The sequence below is a fragment of the Pristis pectinata genome, chromosome 11 (genome assembly GCF_009764475.1).
Source record: "Pristis pectinata isolate sPriPec2 chromosome 11, sPriPec2.1.pri, whole genome shotgun sequence".
NCBI classification, from domain to species: domain Eukaryota; kingdom Metazoa; phylum Chordata; class Chondrichthyes; order Rhinopristiformes; family Pristidae; genus Pristis; species Pristis pectinata.
In genome coordinates, this window is record NC_067415.1 from 60,578,536 (window position 1) to 60,600,894 (window position 22,359).

Sequence of the window (22,359 nt, forward strand, 5' to 3'; positions counted from 1 at the left end):
AAGATCCAGAGACTGTGTCCAGAAGAGTCCTCCATCTTTAAGATCCCAAAGAACCTTTTCCCACAACAATTGGCGCTGTGAGCAGGGTCCTGAAGATCTTGGCTGGACACAGACGCAGGGAAAATGTTTTGGAACTGGGGGAACGAGGCTAGCGCAGACACAGAGGAGAGAATCCCCAGCTGGACAGATGAGAGTGAGGAATTTGGGAGCTTGGTTAGTATGCTAGCAAACCACGATAAGTCAGTGGACTGGACTGAGCAGTTAGATCTACGTGGTGAGAAACTGGGACACCACGTGGTGGCCCTCCTCTAGTAGTCATGGTTCCCCAGTGCCAAAGGGAGTCAAAGAGGGGCCCTCTGGCTCCTGGCGTCCCTCCTGAGGCGCCAGGTCGAGATTACTGGCCAGTTGCAGGATACCTGCCTACAGAGAGAAAGAGAGATAGAGACCCTCCGGCAACGATGCTGCACACTGCAGGAGGCAGTTCAAACTGCCCAGATCCGGGCCAATGACCTTAAGGTCAGGAGTACTGAGGTCACCTGCTGGCTGATTCAAGCACAGCAGGCACAAGCTGCCCACAGGTCTGGCTGCCAGCCAGACCCATTTAAAACTCGAGCCCTGGTCCGGCGCGGCGACAAGCTGGACGCCTGGTTGGGGAATGGGGATATATGGATGGATATGGACGAAGAGGGGGCGCCCGAATAGCTTGGGCCCCATCACGCCCGCCCTGAACCCTGTGTACCTGAGCCCCTGCAGGCTCAACCCGTCCGAACACGGTCCCAGGTCCGCCACACAAGGGAGGGGGACAGGGATGAGGCCGCCCCGGAGAGAATACACGGAGCCCCTCTGAGATCACGGAGACCTGAGATTTCTCCCTCAAGGAGGTAACCCAGCTGGCAGATCAGTACCGCCAGCAGCCGGGCAAACACCTGGCCCCTTGGTTGCTCTAAGGGGGCCCCCAGTATAAGCCTCTTGCACCAGGAAGCGAGCACCCCAGGGAGCTTGTCTGACCAACAGAGCATTAACAATGCCCTGGGGGCATCACCAGGAAGGGCTGGGAATGATGCTACGCTGTGGAACCGGATAGTGACTGCGGTAAGGGTCCAGTACCCTACCCTCCTTGAATGGGATTTATACGGGCGACCACAGTGGAGTATGGTCAGTGAGGGCACCAGGGTCATCAGGGAATGGGCACTAGTGACTGGCATTTATGAGAGGGCCGGTGATCTTGAGCTTTTAGAGAACACCACGGCGACCATTGCGCTGGCAGGTTACCTGGTTGCCACTGCGCACCCCGAGTTGAGGCCAGTGGTCCTGCCCCTCATGGGACCGGTTAGTGGGAAGACCGTATGGGACGCCATCACCCTCCTGGAATGGTTGGACTACATGCAGCAGGAGGCGCCCACCCAGGTCTGCAGAGCAGAGACAAGGGCTGGGGACGTGACCCCCCCAGTCCCACGCGCAAGCAGCTATACCTAGACCTGTTGCGCGCAGGGGTGGATCGCGCCAGCATAGACGGGGTCCTGACCTACGCTCTCCACGCACGCTGGAAGGAACTCTGCGGGGGGAAGCCCGGCCACGGGAAGATCCAGAGCCGACCCAGTTCCAAGCCCGACACAGGGGGCACCCCCAACTGCCGGACCACGTGAGCTGCCCCTGCAGACACTGATATTGCCTCTGCCCCTCCCCTACCTGAAACAGTCTCTCCTGCCCTCATGGCTCAGATCCAGGACCTGCTGCAACAGGAAATGTCCCATTTCCGCCAGCAGGAACCCCCACCCACGGGATGGCAGACCCCGACCCCGTTCCCATAGGATGGAGGCCAGGGTCCCCAGCATGTTTGCTCCATCACCTTTCCGCGCCTAGGGGACCTGAGGCCACACATATCCATAGCAATACACTGAGGAAAGGGGAACGTGCAGAGGTGGATGGCACTCGTTGACACAGGTGCCCAGCACACCATTGTACCGGGGAACCCCGCTATTTGGAAGGGGCCAGAGATGCAGATAGAGGGATTGGGGGGTTCCCTTTTGCCCGCAAGGGAAGTCAAGGTCCGTAAGGTCGTCAGGAACCAACCTCTTCGAACTGTTGCCATTTTAATTGTAGACTCGCCTGAATGCATACTGGGAATAATTGTCCTAAAGAGACAGTCCCTACACACCAACCGAGGTAAGTTCACTTTTGGAGTTGCCCGAGCTACGGTGGTAGTCGGAGCAGCCAAATGGGAACCGGTTGTTGTCCCCCCTCCCCCCAAGGTCATCTGCAGTCAGCAGTATAGGGTGTCAGGGGGACACCAAGATATCGCAGAGGCCGTTCAAGCCTTGCTACGGGAGGCAGTCATTAGGCCCGCATCCTCCCCTTTTAATAGCCCCATCTGGCCCATCCGTAAAAAGAATGGGACCTGGCCCATGACGGTGGACTATTGACGCTTGAACAAGGCTGCCGCCGCCCCTCGATTCCGCAGTACCTGATATAGTCACCCTGGTGGAGGATATCTCAGGGCACCCAGACAAACCATGGTATGCTGTTGTGGGTTTGTCCAATGCCTTTTTCTCCATCCCCCTTCACGACACTTCCCAGGACCAATTTACATTCACCTGGGGCGGGAGACAATACAGTTAAACATCTACCACAGGGGTACATCCATAGTCCAACGATATGCCATGGGTTAATCGCACGGGACTCGCAAACCATTCAACTCCCCCAAGGAGTAGGAGCCACCCATTACATTGATGATGTACTCCTACAAGGACATTCCGAGGCCATTGTTGCAGAGGGCCTTGATATGTTAATATCCTCCCACAGAGAGCGGGGCTGGGCCATTAATATGGAAAAGGTACAAGGCCCAGCCCAGAATGTATTGTTCCTAGGAATCCGATGGCACGCAGGCGGGAGAGACATCCCTGAGTCTGCACAGAACAAGATTTTAAACTTTGCGTCTCCACTAACAAGATTGACAGCCAGAGTTTCGTGGGCCTCCTTGGCTACTGGCAGCAGCACATCCCCCACCTCACCATGTTCTGAGACCCCTCCATAGGGTTTCTCGAAAAAAGGCCACCTTTCCTGGGGGCCTGAACAGCAGGCTGCCTTTGAGACAGCGAAGCAAGCTGTGGAGCAAGTCCTGCCATTTGCCCCCCACCAGGTAGGGGTCCCCTTCGAATTACAGGTCTCCAGTAGCGAGTCAGTTGCTGAGTGGAGACTCTGGCAGAAGGCCCAGGGGCGCAGAGTCCTGCTCGGCTTCTGAACCAAGTCATTGCCTGAGGCTGCTACTCGCTACAGCCCTTTCAAGCGCCAGCTGAGCACCTCGCAACTGAGCACCAAACTGGTACCGACCCTGTGATCCTTCGCCCCCACCTGCCCATCATGTGATGGGTCAAGTCCCCTGACTCCACTCACAAAGAGGGCCGAGCCCAAAGGTCTTCGATAGTGAAGTGGAAGTGGTATATTGCGGACTAGGCCGAACCCGGTCAGGAAGGGGTCAGCACCTCCACGAACAGGTCATGTCCTTCCCCCAGTCCCAGGACACACCCCTGGACATACCCGAAATCAAGCCCTCCCCCCCGTAACCCGGGGTCAACCCTTTGACTCCCTCGACCCCGAACAGGAACTGCACGCCTGATTCACAGACAGATCCAGCCACTGGAAAAACGGGAAACAGCATTGGAAAGTGGCGGCACTTCATCCCGCCACAGGAAAAACATTAACAAAAGAGGGAGCGGGAGGGTCCAGTCAATTGGCTGAGCTAGCGGCAGTGGCACTCACTTTACAGAACTCCACTGGGCCGGTCCACATCTGTACCGACTCCTGGGCAGTAGCCAATGGTATGGCGGTGTGGATGGCACAGTGGCAGGAAACAAGGTGGGAAATTCACGGACGCCCTCTCTGGGGGCAGGAACACTGGCGCTATATCTGGGACCAAGCCACCCAGAGACACATATCAGTCCACCATGTGGATGCCCATACACATAAAAATACCCAGGAGGCCATCCATAACGCCGCTGTGGACCAGGCTGCCCAGATATGTTGCGCTACCATTCCCCCGCATGAACCTGACCTCAGCGCCCTAGTTGCATGGGCACACCGTAAGAGCGGTCACCTAGGGGCTGATGGTACGCAGCACTGGGCAGAAGAGTTCGGGGTCGCCCTCACAGTGGACCAGTGTAAGACCACTATCATAAACTGCCCCATCTGCCAGCAGGTAAAACCACGAGGTTGGCTGACGGGGCCACCAGGTCACATTCGCCGTGGCACGGGAGCGGGTCGCGTGTGGTAGGTAGGTTACATTGGAGTGCTCGCATGCCATAATAAAAAGCAATACGCCCTAACGATGGTGGACACATACTCGAGTGTCCTGGTGGTGGTGCCCTGTGAGAGGGCTGACCAGAACAGCACCATCAAAGGATTGCAGTACCTCTCCTCCCCCTATGAGAGGTACAATCCAATCAGGGCTCACACTTCGCGGGGGCCAAGGTACAAAACTGGGCAGCCGAGGTGGGGATCTCATGGCTGTTTCATATCCCCTACCACCCCCAGGCATCGGGCCTGATGGAAGGAATGAACAGCCTGCTGAAAGAAACGATACACACGCTGACGCCGTCCCGCACATTGCAGGGGTGGTCGGGCGTGCTGCAGCAGGCCATCGATCAGCTCAACACACGGCCCACTGGTCAAGGGGCATCTCCATTATCCCGCCATCTGGCTTACTCCCCACCACTTGACTTGCGAGATCCCGAACCCCCTGGGACCGAGGATTCCGGGAGGATCTGGGTCCAACAGCCACAAGGTCCCCCTCAAAAGGGAGAAATCATAGGGCACCCATTGGGTCGCGATCCCGGGTCAAACTAACCCATCCTGTCTCCATACCCAACACCTGACCCACCAGGAGTGAGTTTGTCCCCTCCCCCACCCCCCTACAGGATGATGGATCTACTCAATTCCCTCCTCCTGCTCACCGCGATGATTGGCATTGAGACGCCTGCTAAAACCTTCCTCAAAGTTGCCTACAAGTTCGCCAGCACCTCTAATATATCAGTCTGTTAAATGTAGCGAACTGTTGGATCTACCTCCAAACCCCAGCACACGCTGGTGAAGCTCTGCCATTGGCAACGATTCCCCTGGATACTTTTTGAAATGAACTGTTTACGTGGGCTCCTTTTTTCCTGTTGTGCCTGTCGGGTTTGGTATATTGGTTATTGGGGGGGGCCGAACAGCAGTTTCCCACCACTCCCCCCACCACTGCAGCACATTCCTTCCAAAGATTCTGAATGAGGTGGGTGTTTCAGGACCTGGTATTTCCCTTCCTACAATTTGACCTCCACATGAGTCCTGACCTTCAGAGCATTCCACAATTGCTGAGTACGCCAAGGGAATGCTGGTGTAGACTCCAGAATGAGCACAGTTCCACCTTTTCACTTGGCCATTGTGAGTGTGAGCAAGACTGGTATCCTGGTGCCCCACGACCACTGCTGATGGTGCCGCTAAACTGGGGGCTCCCTGAACTTTGAACGGGACCCACTGGATCTGAGGCTACAGTACCTACCTGTGGCTCCCCACGAGCTGGTACGGTTGCTACTTTCCAGTGTTTGTGGTGCCCTGAATCCACACTCGATGAACTGGGGGACCACCCAGCATACAGCAGCTACAGGGACAGCAGGGCCATCATGGAGGCGGAGAGGTTCTGGATAATAGCCTGCCCCCCCGTATTGCACAGCCAGACTGTCCCATGAGATCATACAAATGAGCAGCATGTTCCAGACGCTGGCTGACAAAACAAGGACAGCAGCAGAGCTGGCTGCCATCAGGCTGGTAGCCCGGCAGAATCGGGTGGCCCTGGATGACCTACTCATTGCGGATGGTGGTACGTGTGCAGTGATTAGTAAGAAGTACTGCACTTTTATCTCTGACAAATCCAGCAACCCCACCAACCTGGCTGCTCACTTTAGGGACTTGGTGGCCAAAATTCAAAACCAAGGGACCAGCTCCTCCAGCACGACACCTTATGGGAAACAGGTGACCGATTGGGTCACTGGGGGGATGTTGGGCAACTGGCAATCACTGGGCCACCACCCTCATTTTAGTTGTTATAGTTTTTTTTATTTTGTGCTGTGCTCGTCAAGTTATTAGTACCACATATTGATGCATATTTCTTTGCTTAGTTTTAGTTCTCCCCATGATTGGCAATTGGTGTAATTTCCAAGGGGTGGAATGTAGTATGAAAGCACATGGCTGTCCTGTAACAGTGACAACACTGACCCCATCTGATTGGAGGATAGCATTGCTCATTGGATCGGAAGTGATGCCACTGTCAATCAAGGTTTGGCTCCACCCCACCCATCAGGTGTAAGCATAGAGATTGGCCTTGAAGACCACCTTTGTTCTTGAGCCTGCCTGAAGTAAACACCTTTGTCCATGACCCCCAAACCATTGGCCTGTCTAAATTACCTGGTCTGGCTCCACCAGCCCTCTAGAACTATGAAGAGTGCTGCACACTCCTGGCTCGCTCTCTTTCAACTACCCCAGGAATAGTGAAACAACGCTGCAGAGTCCAGGGAGTCAGATTCCAGGGAGTGTTAGAGCCAATGCTTGTCTAGTTCAAGGTGCTCAGGCACTGAAGTCTTTATCCCTTGATAAGTTGTAACTTGTTTATTGTGTGTGTGTGTGTGTGTGTGTGTGTGTATATATCTCACCCTTGTTGCGATTTCCCCCATGTTCGCGATCTCCTGCTTGTGTGTGTACAAGTTTGCACCTGTTCCCATTCATTCTGTCCCTGCATTTGTCTTTGTGATTAAACTATTTTTAAGATCCAAAGACTGTGTCCAGAGTCCTCCATCTTTAAGACCAGAAAGAACCTTTTCCCACAACACATACCCTACATACAATTCATTGTTTTTCAATCTATATATCCTTTTGTCACCTTTGACTTCATAACTTGGGTCAGTGATATCAACTTTGATCAATGCAATTGGCAAACAAGCTTCTGTTCTAATCTGTACTCTCTTGGACATGGATTTATTGTGCAGACCAAAACAAGTGTTGCAAAGTGCCTACTGAAGGAGAAAACCTCTTCTCACTCTTCTGCTTCTTATTAAAATAGCCTGGACTGAATCAACACTTCAAAAAATGTCACTTAATTTTCACTGGCCAAACAATAACATCATATTACACTTTCATCGGCCAGGTGCCATTTTGCATACTGTGTTCTCATTGGGTAAGCATCAAATTAAGTACTGCACTCTCTCATTGAGTGAATGTGAAGAAAATGGCTGTTTAACAAGTAGGCTGAATGGATTCAGCAAAATGGTCAGCCATCCAACTGGTAAATTATAACTTGTCATTTTTTTGTGTGTTTTTGTAATTTTTTTCACAAGACAATGCACTATAATGAAACAGTGCTCTGCAATATGGTGCTAAATGGGGTATGAAGGTGTAAGCCAGTAGCCAAGGTGTGTTGAATGCAAAAGCATCTGCAGGTGTTCAGTGATGGAATTGACCCATGTAGATGTCCAAGCAATCTTGATGGATCAGTGGCTCTGGTTCAATAAGTAACTTGTACGGTGCTTTTGCCTTTATGGATAAGCTGAAAGAATCACTAATGGTCTGGTCAAATAAGGAACTCTACTTCCAGCAACCACCCCAATTGTGCTGATTAATTCAATGGTTACAATATGTAGGAAGGATGCATCAATGTGTAAATCCCCAAAGACAAAGAAATAAACTATTGAAATAGAGCACTATCCATTGCCAATAATGGAATATGAAGCCACACACCATCATGGTGGCAAAGTCTTTACAATCTAGATGTTTGAATAGATTTTGGCAATAAGTTTAGAATATCATTTAAGAACATAGAACAGTACAGCACAGGCTCAGATCCTTCAGCCCACCATCTCTGTGTAAATCATGATGTTAATCTAACTAATTTATCTGCCTGCACATGGTCCCTATACCTCTATTCCCTGCCTATTGATGCATCTGTCTCAGTACCTCTTAAATGTTGCTTTCATTTTTGCTTCCACCTCATTCCAGGCACCTACCACTCTCTGTGTAAAGGAAGAAGAAACTTGCCCCAAGCACTTCCTGTTAACTTTCCCCCCTCTCACCTTGAAGGTATACCCTCTAGAATTTGACATTTCCACCCTGGAGAAAAGGAAAATTTGACTATCTACCTGATTATATGCCTCTCTTTTTTATATACTTCTATCAGCTTGCCGCTGAGCCTCCAAAGCTCCAGAGAAAACAACCCAAGTTTGTCCAATCTCTCTTTATAGCTAATCTGCTCCAATCCAAGCGACATCCTGGTGAACTCTTCTGCATCCTTCTCAAAACCTCCACATCCTTCTTATAGTGTGGTAACCAGAACTGCACATTATGCTCCAAATGTGGCTCAACCAATTGTTTCACAGCTGCAACGTGACTTGCCAGTTTGTACACTCAATGCCCCGACCGAGGGAGGCATATATGCAGTATGCCTTCTTTACCACCCGATCTAATTGTCGCTCCTTTCAGCGAGATATGGATTTACACTCCAAAGTCCTTCTGTACATCAATGCTCCTAAAGGTCTTGCCATTTATTGTATACTTTTCTCTAGCATTTGACTTCCCAAAATGCATCACCTCATACTTGTCCAGATTAAACTCCATTGTACCAAATCACTTTTAAATGCTTCACACTTTTTGGATGTTGTTTTGCCCTTCACCAGCTGCTCCCAATCTTGTTCTGCCAAGTCCTGTCTTACATTATTGAAATCTGCCTTTACCCAGTTTTGAACCAACCTTAATTTTTCCATGACTACCTTGAAGCTTACTGAATGGGGTATGAAGGTGTAAGCCAGTAGCCAAGGTGTGTTGAATGCAAAAGCATCTGCAGGTGTTCAGTGATGGAACTGACCAGCTTAAAGAAGATGTCCAAGCAATCTTGATGGATCAGTGGCTCTGGTTCAATAGGTAACTTGTATGGTGCTTTTACCTTGATGGATAAGCTGAAAGAATCGTTAATGGTCTGGTCAAATAAGGAACTCTACTTCCAGCAACCACCCCAAGGGTCCCTGCACAGACACTCTTGTCACTTGCCCATCCTCATTCCCTAAAGTAAGATCTAGTACAGTCCACTCTGTGGTATGACTCCACATACTCCTTCAAAAAAAACCTTTGGGTGCAGTTTATGAATTCTACCCCCATTTTAATCCCTTGCACTAAGAAAGTGGCTGACCCCACCCATGAATTTCCAGGCACAAGATTTCTACTATGCTAATCTGTTTTTTATTCTTGAGTTTGCTATAGGAGGAAAGTAGTGCACATTTGAACTGTACACACCTACCCTTGTTTAAAAGAAGCCACTGTTTTCCTGCAGGCACACGTACTTATCTTTTCAGATTTTCCTGTCAGGGAAATGTGTTGAATTGTTTTCGAGAAGTGAAGCACAATAAAAGAATTCTCAATGATCTATTTTCTTTTTTTAGGTCACTCAGCTTTACCGGAGTAGTACAGGGAAGTTGTGTTCTTCACTCCCACCCCATATATTTTCATGCACTGAACGAGCCCTTCATATGATGTGGCAGGAGCAAAGGCCACAATGCTTCATCCTGAGGTACAGTTTTAAAACTCATACTGATTTACTTAGTAACTGAGTATTGCTTTCAGCAAAAAAAATACAAATATGAACTTTCTTGTGTTTTTCATTATTTTTTTGAGTCACATTCATCTCCCTTGCTCTTATCTAAAAAGTATTGTAAGTAAAATAATGAAAATGGCCCTAGGAAACGGTTGTGAGATGGGGACTAAGGAGGCAAATAAAGCTGTACGAACATAACAGCATAAAAATAGGAATAGGCATTTGACTACTTGAGTGCTTTCTGGCATTCGGTGACATTGTAGTTGACCTATTACCTGAATCCACATACCCACCTACATAACCCTACTATTTAAAAAAGCAGGGATGGAGAAAGCAGAGAACCACAGACCAGTTCACTTAACATAATTGTAAGGAAAATGTGATCTAATTAAAAGGATGTGATAACAAACGCAGAGAAAATATTACCAGGATTAGACTAAATAACCCTGAATTTGGGGCTACACAGTGGCAGAGTTGCTGCCTCAGAGCTCCAGCAACGAGGGGTTCAATTCTGACCTCTGGTTTAGAGTTTGCACATTCTTCTTGTGACCACATGGGTTTCCCTGGGTGCTCTGTTTTCTTCCCACATCCCAAGGATGTGTAGATTAGTTAGTAAATTGGCTACTTTAAGTTACCCTTAATGTGCAGCTAAGTTTTAAATCTGAGGAGAATAAAATGAGATTCATGTCAGATTAGTATCAATGGATGCTTGATGGTCAGCACAAACTCAGTGAGCCAAAGGGCCTGTTTCCATGCTGTATGACTCTCTGTGAGTTATGGAAGGGAAACTGTATTTGCAAAACTGCTAGTTATTTGAGAATATAACTAGTAGAATAGACACTAGCATCAGTGGATGTGGTGTATAGTGGGAGAGAGTGATATACGGTATTGAGATTGATGAGACATTGTCATACTGAATGACAGAGCAGGCTTGAAGGGCTGAATGGCCTACTCCTATGAAACTTCCTCTGCACATAGAAGTATCTCCTAAGTTCAGGCCTGAAATGTCAGGCAGCATCTGTGGAAAGTTAAACAGAGTTAAACTTCCAGGTCCAAGACCCTTTGTTCTGATGAACAAAGCCAGTCGCAGGGGCCTAGCAGCAGTAGCCAGGTCTATGGCACTGGGACTGGTCCTGCTGCTCAGAAGGGAAGGGAGGAGAAGAGGAAGGCAGTAGTGATAGGGAACTCGATAGTCAGGGAAACAGATAGGAGATTCTGTGGCAGTGAGCATGAATCCTGGATGGTATGTTGCCTCCCAGGTGCCAGGGTCCGAGATGTCACTGATCGGGTCCACAGGATTCTAGAGCGGGAGGGAGAACAGCCGGAAGTCGTGGTTCATGTTGGTACCAACGACATAGGTAGGAAGAGGGATGAAGTCCTGAAAAGTGAGTTTAGCGAGCTAGGTAGAAGGCTGAAGAACAGGACCTCAAGGGTAGCAATCTCGGGATTGCTGCCAGTGCCACGTGATAGTGAAGGTAGGAATAGGAGGAGATGGCAAATAAATGCATGGCTGAGAAGTTGGTGCAGAGGGAGGGTTTTAGATCTTTGGATCATTGGGATCTCTTCTGGGGAAGGTGGGACCTGTACAGAGAGGACAGGTTAAACCGAACCTGAGGGGGGGCCAATATCCTTGCAGCCAGGTTTGCTAGGGTGGTTCAGGAGGGTTTAAACAAGATTGCGAGGGGGAAGGGAATTGGAGGAGTAGGTCAGAGGAAGAAGGTGATCGGGAAAAGTCAGATCTAACAGGTAGAGAGGCTTTGAGGAAGGAGAAGCAGAGTACAGGCGATAAAAGTAGTAAGGTGGATGGGCTAAAGTGCATTTACTTAAATGCAAGAAGCATCAGGAATAAGGGAGATGAACTGAGAGCTTGGATAAGTACATGGGACTATGATATTGTGGCTATTACAGAGACATAGCTGACATCACGGCAAGAATGGATATTGAATATTCCTGGTTTTCAGTGTTTTAAAAGGGATGGAGGGGTAAGAAGAGGAGGATGGGTGACGATACTGGTCAGGGACACTTACAGCTGCAAAAAGGGTAGATAATGTAGAAGGATCCTCTCTAGAGTCAATATGGGTGGAAGTTAGGAACAAGAAAGGAGCAGTTACTCTCCTGGGGCTATTCTATAGGACCCCCGGTAGCAGTAGGTTTACTGAGGAGCAGATTGGGAGGCAGTTTTTGGAAAGATGCGAAAATAACAGGGTTATTATAATGGGAGACTTCAACTTTCCAAATATTGATTGGCACCTACTTAGTGCCAAAGGTTTAGACAGGGTGGAGTTTGTTAAGTGTGTCCAGGACAGATTCCTGACATAGTATGTTGACAGGCCGACTAGAGGGAATGCCATATTAGATCTTGTTTTAGGTAATGAACCAGGGCAGGTGACAGATCTATCAGTGGGTGAGCATTTGGGGGACAGTGACCGTTGCTCCATAACCTTTAGAATTGTCATGGACAGGGATAGGAGCAAAGAGGATGGGAAGGTATTTAATTGAGGAAAGGTGAATTATGAGGCGAGAACTTGGGTGTAAATTGGGATGACATTTTTGAAGGGAAATGTACTATGGAGATGTGGTTGATGTTCAGGGATCTTTTGCAGGATGTTATGGATAAATTTGTCCCAGTGAGGCGGAGAAGGAATGGCAGGGTGAAGGAACCATGGGTGACGAGAAAGGTGGAACAACTAGTTAGGAAGAAGAAGGCAGCATACATACGGTGTAAGCAGCAAGGAATAGACAGGGCTCATGAGGAATATAGAGTAGCAAGGAAGGAACTTAAGAAAGGGCTGAGGAGAGTGAGAAGGGGACATGAAAAGGCTTTGGTGAGTGGGGTTGAGGAGAATCCCAAGGCTTTTTTCTCGTACGTAAAGAGCAGAAGGATGGCTAGGGTAAAGGTAGGTCCGATTAAAGACAAAGGTGGGAGGATGTGCCTGGAAGCTGTGGAAGTGGGTGAGGTTCTCAATGAATACTTCTCTTCAGTATTCACGAAGGAGAGGGGTCTTGATGATGCTGAGGACAGTGTTAGTAAGGGTAACTAGAGTATGTAGATATCAAGAGAGGATGGATTGGAGTTGTTAGAAAATATTAGGACAGATAAGTCCCCGGGGCCCGAAGGAATATTCCCCAGGCTGCTTCGTGAGGCGAGCGAGGAGATTGCTGAACCGTTGGTTAGGATCTTTGAGTCCTCATTGTCCACAGGGATGGTACCGGAGGATTGGAGGGTGGTGAATGTTGTCCCCTTATTCAAAAAAGGTAGCAGGGAAAGTCCAGGGTATTACAGACCAGTGAGCCTTACGTCTGTGGTGGGTAAGCTGTTAGAAAGGATTCTAAGAGATAGGATCTATGACCATTTAGAGAATCATGGACTGATTAGGGACAGCCAGTATGGCTTTGTGAAGGGAAGATCTTACCTCACAAGCCTGATAGGGTTCTTTGAGGAGGTGACAAGGAAGATTGATGAGGGTAGTGCAGTGGATCTGGTCTACATGGGTTTTAGTAAGGTGTTTGATAAGGTTCCGCATGGTAGGCTTCTTCAGAAGGTCAGAGGCCAAGGGATCCGGGGACACTTGGCCGTGTGGATTCAGAATTGGCTTGCCTGTAGAAAGCAGAGGGTTGTGGTGGAGGGAGTGCATTCAGATTGGAGGGCTGTGACTAGTGGTGTCCCACAGGGATCAGTTCTGGGACCTCTACTTTTTGTGATATTTATTAACGACTCAGATGAGGGGGTGGAAGGCTGGGTTAGCAAGTTTGCAGATGACACAGATCGGTGGTGTTGTGGATAGTGTGGAGGGCTGTTGAAGCTTACAGAGGGATATTGATAGGATGCAGAGCTGGGCTGACAAGAGGCAGATGGAGTTCAATCCAGAGAAGTGTGAGGTAGTATACTTTGGAAGGACAAACTCCAAAGTAGAGTACAAGGTAAATGGCAGGATTCTGTGCAGTGTAGAGGAGCAGAGGGATCTGGGGATTCATATCCACAGATCACTGAAAGTCGCCTCACAGGTGGATAGGGTAGCTAAGAAAGCTTATGGGATGTTAGCTTTCATAAGTCATGGGATCAAGTTTAAGAGCCGCGAAATAATGATGCAGCTTTACAAAACTCTGGTTCAGCCACACTTAGAGTACTGTGTCCAGTTCTGGGCGCCTCATTATAGGAAGGATGTGGAGGCATTGGAAAGGGTGCAGTGGAGATTTACCAGGATGCTGCCTGGATTAGAGAGTATGGATTATGAGGAGAGACTATTCTCATTGCAGAGAAGGAGGATGAGAGGAGACATGATAGAGGTGTACAAAATATTAAGAGGAATAGATAAAGTGGACAGCCAGCGCCTCTTTCCCAGGGTGCCAATGCTCAAAACAAGAGGACACGGCTTTAAGGTAATGGGTGGGAAGTTCAAGGGAGATGTCAGAGGAAGGTTTTTCACCCAGAGAATGTTTGGCGCATAGAATGCGCTGCCTGGGGTGGTGGTGAAGGCTGATACATTGGTCAAGTTCAAGAGATTGTTAGAGAAGCAAATGGAGGAATTTAAGATAGAGGGATATGTGGGAGGAAGGGGTTAGATAGTCAGGTGTGGTTTGAAGGGCAGCTCAAAATGGTGGGCCAAAGGGCCTGTATTGTGCTGTATTGTTCTATGGTTCTATGGTTCTATGAATGGTCTCAGGCATGAAATATTAACTTTGGTTCTCTTTCTACAAGTGCTGCCTAACCTTCCAAGTGTTTTCAATATCTAAATATCTGTCCTCAATTTCTGAACTCCCCTGTAACCTGAACAGATTCTCTCTACCCCTTCAGTTCACTTTAATATTTTGAAAAGTTCAATCAAGTTGCCCCTTAATCTGCATTGGAATTGGAAAAATTTCCTTGTTGTCTGGGTAATTATAGCAGAAGAAAGGCAGCTCAGATTTGAATGGGATCTTCAGGCTATGTAGCAGATTGCTCTGCCCTATGGTGAGCTGTCAGATGTGTATTGGTCATGAACCAAACCAAAAATAATCTACTTGGTTTTCTGGTCTTGTGTTAAAATACAATCTGTTGACTTCTGTGCTTTACATGATTCAAGCAGTTTGATAGAAACAGAAAAAAACAGATTGTTGCGACTCACCGTCCGAGCAAGCGAACCGGCTCGGCGGTCGGGTCACGCGTTGTCGGAGCGGCGAGGCCCAAGGTGGCAGTGGGCCTTCATCTTCCCCGAGCGACAGGGAGAACCCGCGCGTGGGAAAGATTTGATGCGTAGCATATACGTCATTGCCATTTTGAGTGGGCGGGAACAGGCTCTCTTAAAAGGCGGGAAAATAAACCAGTTCTTGTTCTGAAACCCTTCGACTAGTGTCTTGATTTTTCATCGCGGTAGCAACCGCTACATTGGTGACCCCGACGGTCCAAACGGATCTTGGACCCGCACAATGGACGACAACGCAGTGGCACTCAAGCTGCCCACCTTTTGGACACTTCGTCCCAGCGTCTGGTTCAACCAGGCCGAAGCACAATTCCACCTTCGGCAGATCACCTCCGACTCCATGTGGTCAGCTCTCTGGACCAGGAGACAGCTGCTCAGGTCGGAGACTTCATCCAATCTCCTCTGGAGGAAGATAAGTACCCAGCTTTCAAAGACCTTCTGATTCGGACTTTCGGCCTCTCCCGTCGTGACCGCGCTGCCCGCCTGCTTCATCTCAACTGCCTGGGAGACAGATCCCCATCCACCCTAATGAATGAGATGCTGGCATTAGCCGAGGGACACAAGCCCTGCCTAATGTTCGAACAGTATATCCTCGAACAACTACCCGATGACATTCACCTGCTGTTAGCCGACGCCGACTTCAGCAACCCATGTGAGGTAGCTGCCCGGGCAGATGTCCTGTGGAAGGCCAAACACGAGAGCGGTTCGTCCATCGGCCAAATCGCCAGGCCGCAAACCCAACGCCTGCCTCAACTAGTCCCAGCAACCGAGCGACCACACCCCACAAACACAGACGATGACACTGGCCACCAGCTCTGTTTCTACCATCAGAGGTGGGGCGCTGAGGCCTGTCGATGCCACCCACCCTGCAAGTTTCAGGGAAATGCCAGGGCCAGCCGCCGACAAAGCCTCCTATTTGTTCAGGACAGGCAGTCTGGGCGGCGCTTCCTCGTCGATACTGGAGCAGAGGTCAGTATTTTGACCCCGACTGGCCGCGACACCCGTAACAGGCAACAAGGTCCTGTACTCAATGCCGCAAACGGCACAACAATACGGACTTTCGGTACCTGTAAACTTCAATTACAATTTGGCGGCAGCCGTTTTACCTGGACCTTTACCCTTGCCACCATCGCCCGACCACTCCTAGGAGACGATTTCCTTTGGGCCCACAACCTGTTAGTCGACCTGCGAGGGAAGCGGTTAGTTCACTCCAGAACTTTCCAGACCTACCCCCTGGGAGAAACCAGCCTACCAGCCCTGCGCCTGGACTCCATTTCCCTGTCTGGCAACGAGTTCACCAAGCTCCTAGCTGAATTCCCATCAGTTTTGGCACCTCAGTTTACAAATTCTCAGCCCAAACACAGGGTGCGATTCCACATCATTACCACAGGGCCACCCCTTCATGCCCGAGCACGACGACTACTTCCAGACAAGCTCCGCCTGGCAAAGGAAGAGTTCTGTCGCATGGAGGAGCTTGGGATTGTTCACAGGTCAGACAGCCCCTGGGCCTCCCCCCTGCACATGTTCCCCAAAGCCACTGGCGGGTGGAGGCCCTGCGGCGACTACCGCAGGCTGAATGACTCTACCACCCCGGACCGCTACCCCATCCCTCACATCCAGAACTTCACAGCGAACCTACATGGGGCCCGCATCTTCTCCAAAGTGGACCTCGTTTGGGGATACCACCAAATCCCTGTCCATCCGGATGATGTTCCCAAAACTGCAATTATCACCCCATTCGGCCTTTTCGAATTCCTTCGAATGCCGTTCGGCCTTAAGAACGCCGCGCAGACCTTCCAGTGGCTGATGGACACGGTAGCCCGAGACCTGGACTTCGTGTTCATTTACTTAGATGACATACTAATCACCAGCCGTGACCGCCAAGAACACCTCTTCCACCTCTGCCAGCTGTATTCCCGTCTCCGTGATTTCGGCCTCACGATCAACCCGGCCAAGTGCCAATTCGGACTTGACTCTATTGATTTTCTCGGCCACAAAATCACCAGTGACGGGGCAAAACCCCTACCCGCCAGGTAGACGTTATCTGCCATTTTGCCCGCCCCAACACAGTCAAAGGCCTACAGGAATTCCTGGGGATGGTCAACTTTTACCAGCGGTTCATCCCTGCAGCAGCCCGTATCCTGTGCCCTTTGTTCTAGCTCATGGCCGATAAAGGCAAGGACATTGCCTGGAACGACGAGGCTGAGGCTGCCTTTGTTAAGGCCAAGGGCGCCCTGGCAGACGCCACGATGCTTATACACCCTAGGACAGACGTCCCAACCGCCCTCATGGTGGACGCATCCAACACTGTGGTTGGTGGGGTACTGGGACAACTAATCGAAGGCAGTTGGCAACCGTTGGCATTTTTCAGCAAGCACCTTAGACCACCGAACTGCAATACAGCGCTTTTGATCGGGAACTTCTAGCACTGTACCTGGCAGTCCGACATTTCCGGTACTTCCTAGAAGGCAGGCCTTTCACTGCTTTCACTGACCATAAGCCTTTGTCCTTTGCCTTCTCCAAAGTCTCCGATCCCTGGTCAGCTCATCAACAGAGACATTTGTCCTACATTTCCGAATTCACAACAGATATCCAACATGTCTCCAGAAAGGACAATGTCATCACTGACACACTTTCCCGACCAACCATCCACAACCTGTCCCTGGGTGTCGACTACATGGCCCTGGCTGATGCACAGCAAGCCGATGACGAGCTGCCCAGCTATAGAACCACAGTCTCGGGCCTGCAGCTCCAAGATTTCTTGGTTGGTCCAGGTCGGCAGACCCTCCTTTGCGACATCGCAACAGGTCAACCCCGCCCTATGGTTCCTGTTGCCTGGCAGAGACGCATTTTCGACTTGATACATGGGTTAGCACACCCATCCATCTGATCAACTGTCCGACTGGTCGCCAGCAAGTTTGTCTGGCATGGCCTGCGCAGACAGGTCCGTGAGTGGGCCAGGACTTGTCCGCACTGCCAGACATCGAAAATCCAATGACACACCAAAGTCCCGCCACAGCAGTTCGAGCCTACCCATAGAAGGTTCGACCACATCCACGTCGACCTCGTAGGCCCTCTGCTGGTTTCAAGAGGGGCCCGGTACCTCTTTACCATCGTTGACCAGTTCATGAGGTGGCCAGAGGCAACCCCTCTATCTGACATCACGACAGATTCCTGCACCCAGGCGCTGCTCACAACTTGGATCTCATGTTTTGGGATTCCGGCCCACATCACTTCAGACAGAGGCACCCAATTCACCTCCAGCCTCTGGTCTGCATTAGCAAACATGCTAGGGACGCAGCTGCACACCACCACGGCCTACCACCCTCAATCAAATGGGTTAGTGGAGACTTTCCACCACCATCTGAAATCAGCCTTGATGGCCTGCCTGAAGGGTCCTAACTGGGTCGACGAACTGCTTTGGGTCCTGCTTGGCATACGCACTGCCCCCAAGGAAGACCTCCACGCTTCGTCAGCTGAACATGTATGAGGCACCCCTGGTCATCCCAAGGGATTTCATACCTGCCCTTTGGGACCAAGGGGAACAACCCACGGCAGTCCTGCAAAGACTGCGCGAGAGGCTCGGCAACTTGGCCCCTGATTCCCACTTCGCGGCACGGTTCAAGCCCCATCCTGTATGCCCAAAGAACTACGAGACTGTAAGTTTGTTTTTGTTCGCAAGGGCACACCTTGGCCACCATTGCAACGATCATACGAGGGGCCGTTCCAGGTCATCAGGAATAATGGATCCACCTTTATTTTGGACATTGGGGGCAAAGAACAGGTCTTCACGAAGGACCGCCTCAAACCAGCCCCTTGAGATCTTCAACAACCGGTTGAGGTTTCCAGCACCATGACTCAGAGGCCGACCTCCTAGCGACGGCTTAAACACAGCCCGCGGACTCTTTGAGGACCATATCGCCGGTTTCTTGGGGGGGTTGTGTAGTGACTCACCGTCTGACCAAGCGAACCGGCTCTCGTCGGTCGGGTTCACACGTCATCGGAGTTGCGAGGCCCCAAGATGGCGGTGGGCCTTCATCTTCCCCAAGCGACAGGGAGAACTCGCGCGCGGGAGAAGATTTGATGACGTAGCATATACATCATTGCCGTTTTGAGTTGGGGGGGAACAGACTCTCTAAAAGGCCCACGCAAGGTGGGAATATAAACCAGTTCTTGTTCTGAAACCCTTCGGACTAGCGTCTGTTTTTTCATCGCGGTAGCAACCGCTACAAGATGATAATTATAAAGGTACTGTTGAAATGATTGTGTACAAGCAGTCAACTAAGGTCAACGCATATTAATTGTGAATACTAATTTTGAATTTATATTTATTTTGAAGAGCTTTTGATGTGGGGAAAGTAAATGTGTAAGAATATTTCTGTTTATCTGACAAACATCGGAAATTCCAGCTGTAGCGCTTTTCTTGTATCTGGGAGCCTTTGAAATCTAAAATGAAAGGCTTCTCTGTACGTTTTGTGTAGAGTAACGACTGAAGTAACATTCAGTTCCTCATGACAATGTGCATCCAAGGCCCAGCCTATAAGAGAATGCACACAAGTTAAACAAGAATCAATCATTCTCAACAACTGCATTCTTTCACATGAGGCTTCACAAAGCATAGATCTGCCTCCCGCCATTCCCACAGTCTGGATGTGCTGACTCAAAATACATAAAATGTTTAAATCAATATTCCCACTAATGTGCATTTACCTCAAGTTCCTGATTGAAAAAGATCAGTTCTACTGACCATCGCCTATTGACCTCCCGTTGACATGCAATATCTAACTCTTAGCTCAATAACTCCTCTAATGAGAGACTGATGGGCTCACTAACTGCTACTATACTCACTCTGAGCCAACACAATTATGAACTAACCCTAAAACCTTGATGCTCCCAGCCCAGCCCTCTAGCATTCAGTCTCCCAACATTCAGCCTCTTTCGAGCCTCCTCCAATCCTTTTGACCCCTGACCTCTCCGCAGCCTTCTCCTGTGATTTTGGTGGAGCCACTGTAAAATCCAAGTGCAGATCCACCTCATGAATTGATGGATTCAATCCACCAAGTCAAGTGGTGGTGAATTGAATCCACCAATCAGCCAGAGAATACTCTCCCCTTGAAAGAATCTCCGGGGCCTGCTCACCAGTCTTTAGAATATCACCTTAATGATCCTCATGGTAGTTCAGTGGACTTTATATGACCACCAGTCAAAGACTGGTGAGCTGCAGATTTTAATCTTTATGCTGTTCTTAAGCAAAAAACAAACTGCTGGAAGAACCCAGCAGGTCGAGCAACATCCGTAGGGGGAAAGGAAATGTCGACATTTCAGATCAAAACCCTGCATCAAGACTGCTGTTCTTAACCTTGGCCCCTGCTTTGTGCTCTTCTAATGCTCTGTTCCCACTGTTCCATTTCATCACATTCTGAGCAGCCTGTCTTGGTGTGGGAGTGGTCTGTTTTAGAACAGGCTGCTTCCACATCAATAGCCTTTTTCCCTTTCTTTGATAATTGTGGATTCAAATTCCACACTAAAGCCACAAAAACTCTGGGTTGACTGCTGTTATCTTTGGCTGACTATTCACAAGAGTACAGCAAATGCATCTGACATCCTGCTCTGTTGCTGAATTCTGTGGAGCAAAACTGTTCTTGGTTGATGGGCTGAATAGATCTGGCGGTCAGCTTGACACTGCCAACCTGGATGGAACAGGTAAGTGAAAGTAAGTGATTTGGGTTCATTCATACATTAAATTAAAGTTTATTTAAAAACAGACTTTAAACAATTTTCTAATATTTTAATATATCCTTTAATTGGTTAAATTTATTTCAAATATTTTATATGTCCCTTATTATCAAAAATATTTAGAAAGAGTTGAAAAAGCCTCTGATAGAACAAGCTCTCAAAAGGCAATAGAGCAGTCAGGTTTCCACCGCCCGGAGCTCATCTTGTCAGTGCTGAACCTTCAATAACCTTCTCTGTTACTTTATCAAAGGAATCATTGAAGCATGCAAAGAAAGAACGATCAAGGAGGACCATATGCATGAGATGTATTGCAGTCCATTCTAATCAGTAACCTAATGGGCATTGCATTACTCTGCGTGGATCTCCTTGCACAACTTTCCTTTTTATAATCTGCCCTAGTGACCCTTTCCACCCAAGTGCAGGAAATGAAAAATCTCCTGATTTTTCCCTATTTAGGCCTGGAAACATGCAACATTAGACTCAAATATAACATGGTTTTGCATTCCAATGTGCTGCCTTCAATAGAATTGAACTGGGTTTATTATATAGAAGGTTAAAGCTGTCCATAGAAAGGATGTATTTGTGTTCTTTATGGTAGGTATAAAATCATGATGCTGGTGATTGCAGCCCTTCAGAAGACATGTGCCCATGTTTCTAAGCTTTCTGAGAAGATGTCGGTTTTCTTGTGGTCATGAATCCAGACTTGCAAACAATTCAAGGGAAGTGCTTTATGGAAGGTGTGCAGAGACCACATGAAGGATGAGGACTGCTCCATAATATTTTTGTCAAAATATAGTAATTCATTCCTGGCACTAAACACACAAAGTGGTGGCAGCACATTGTCTTCTGCCTTTGAAATTTAATAGAACTACATTTCAGAGGCAAAGCAGAAAATACTGTTACTATTATGGAGAATGTTTGCACTTCTGACTGGAGATGAATTTCCAGCATGAGGGCAGTAAATAAGGTTGACGTTACACTTGTTGGGAAATGAGATTTGAGCTATGGAGTAATGCAACATAGAAACAGGCCCTTCAGCCCACCATGTGCATCCTGCACCAGTTTAAGCAGACATAAATTAATCATGCAAGATTTTCCCACAGCAAGTTTTACAGAACTACCAAATTAACCTTCCTTTTTTATTGTTCTCTGAAATGCCTGAATCTTTTAGTTCCTTAAACAACTGTTTCCATGGTATTTAATTAATTTACCCTTTCCCTATATTAATAGAATGACTCACAGCTGTTATCTACTTCTAATCAAGGACATTTAATAAGAGCTCCTCAATTCCTTGGTTTCATAGGAAATTGAGGCAATCTTCACAATACATTTACAACTTCACTGCTGTTGTTAACCATTTGATCCCAGAAATGCAGAATGATGCACGTATTTAGAGGATACAGCTTTTAGATAAGGCTTTTGTCCAATTTCATCCTCTGTCCAAAACGTGCTGTCACCCAATTTTGGATATATGAACCAGTTGATAAAGTTGAAGTTTTAGTTACAATCTTAAAAGTATACTGTAAGAAGCAAATCTATTTACTTTACTCCTTCCCCTTTGTGGCCATACAAGTTGACAGGGTGGTAAAGACATGCTTGCCTTTAATAGTCGAGTCATTGAGTTCAAGAGTCAGGAAGTTATGTTGCAACTTTATAAAACTCTGGTTTAGCCGCATCTGGAGTATTGCATTCAGTTCCGGTTGCCCCATTATAGGAAGGATGTGGAGGTTTTGGAGAGGGTGCAGAAGAGGTTTACTGGGATGCTGTCTGGATTAGAGGGCACATGATAGAAGAAGAGATTGGACAAACGTGAGTTGTTTTCTCTAGAGCGGTGGG

The 22,359-nt window shown here is 48.7% G+C and overlaps 1 protein-coding gene across 1 annotated transcript in view; it reads left to right on the forward strand.

Annotated features, from left to right (window-relative positions):
• The window catches only part of myo16 (myosin XVI), a 438,207-nt gene that overhangs the window by 232,687 nt on the left and 183,161 nt on the right, over positions 1-22,359 (forward strand). The window contains exon 12 of the mRNA XM_052025545.1: positions 9,456-9,583. Within this exon, the coding sequence (XP_051881505.1) occupies positions 9,456-9,583 (128 nt within the window). The remainder of the gene's footprint in view (positions 1-9,455; positions 9,584-22,359) is intronic.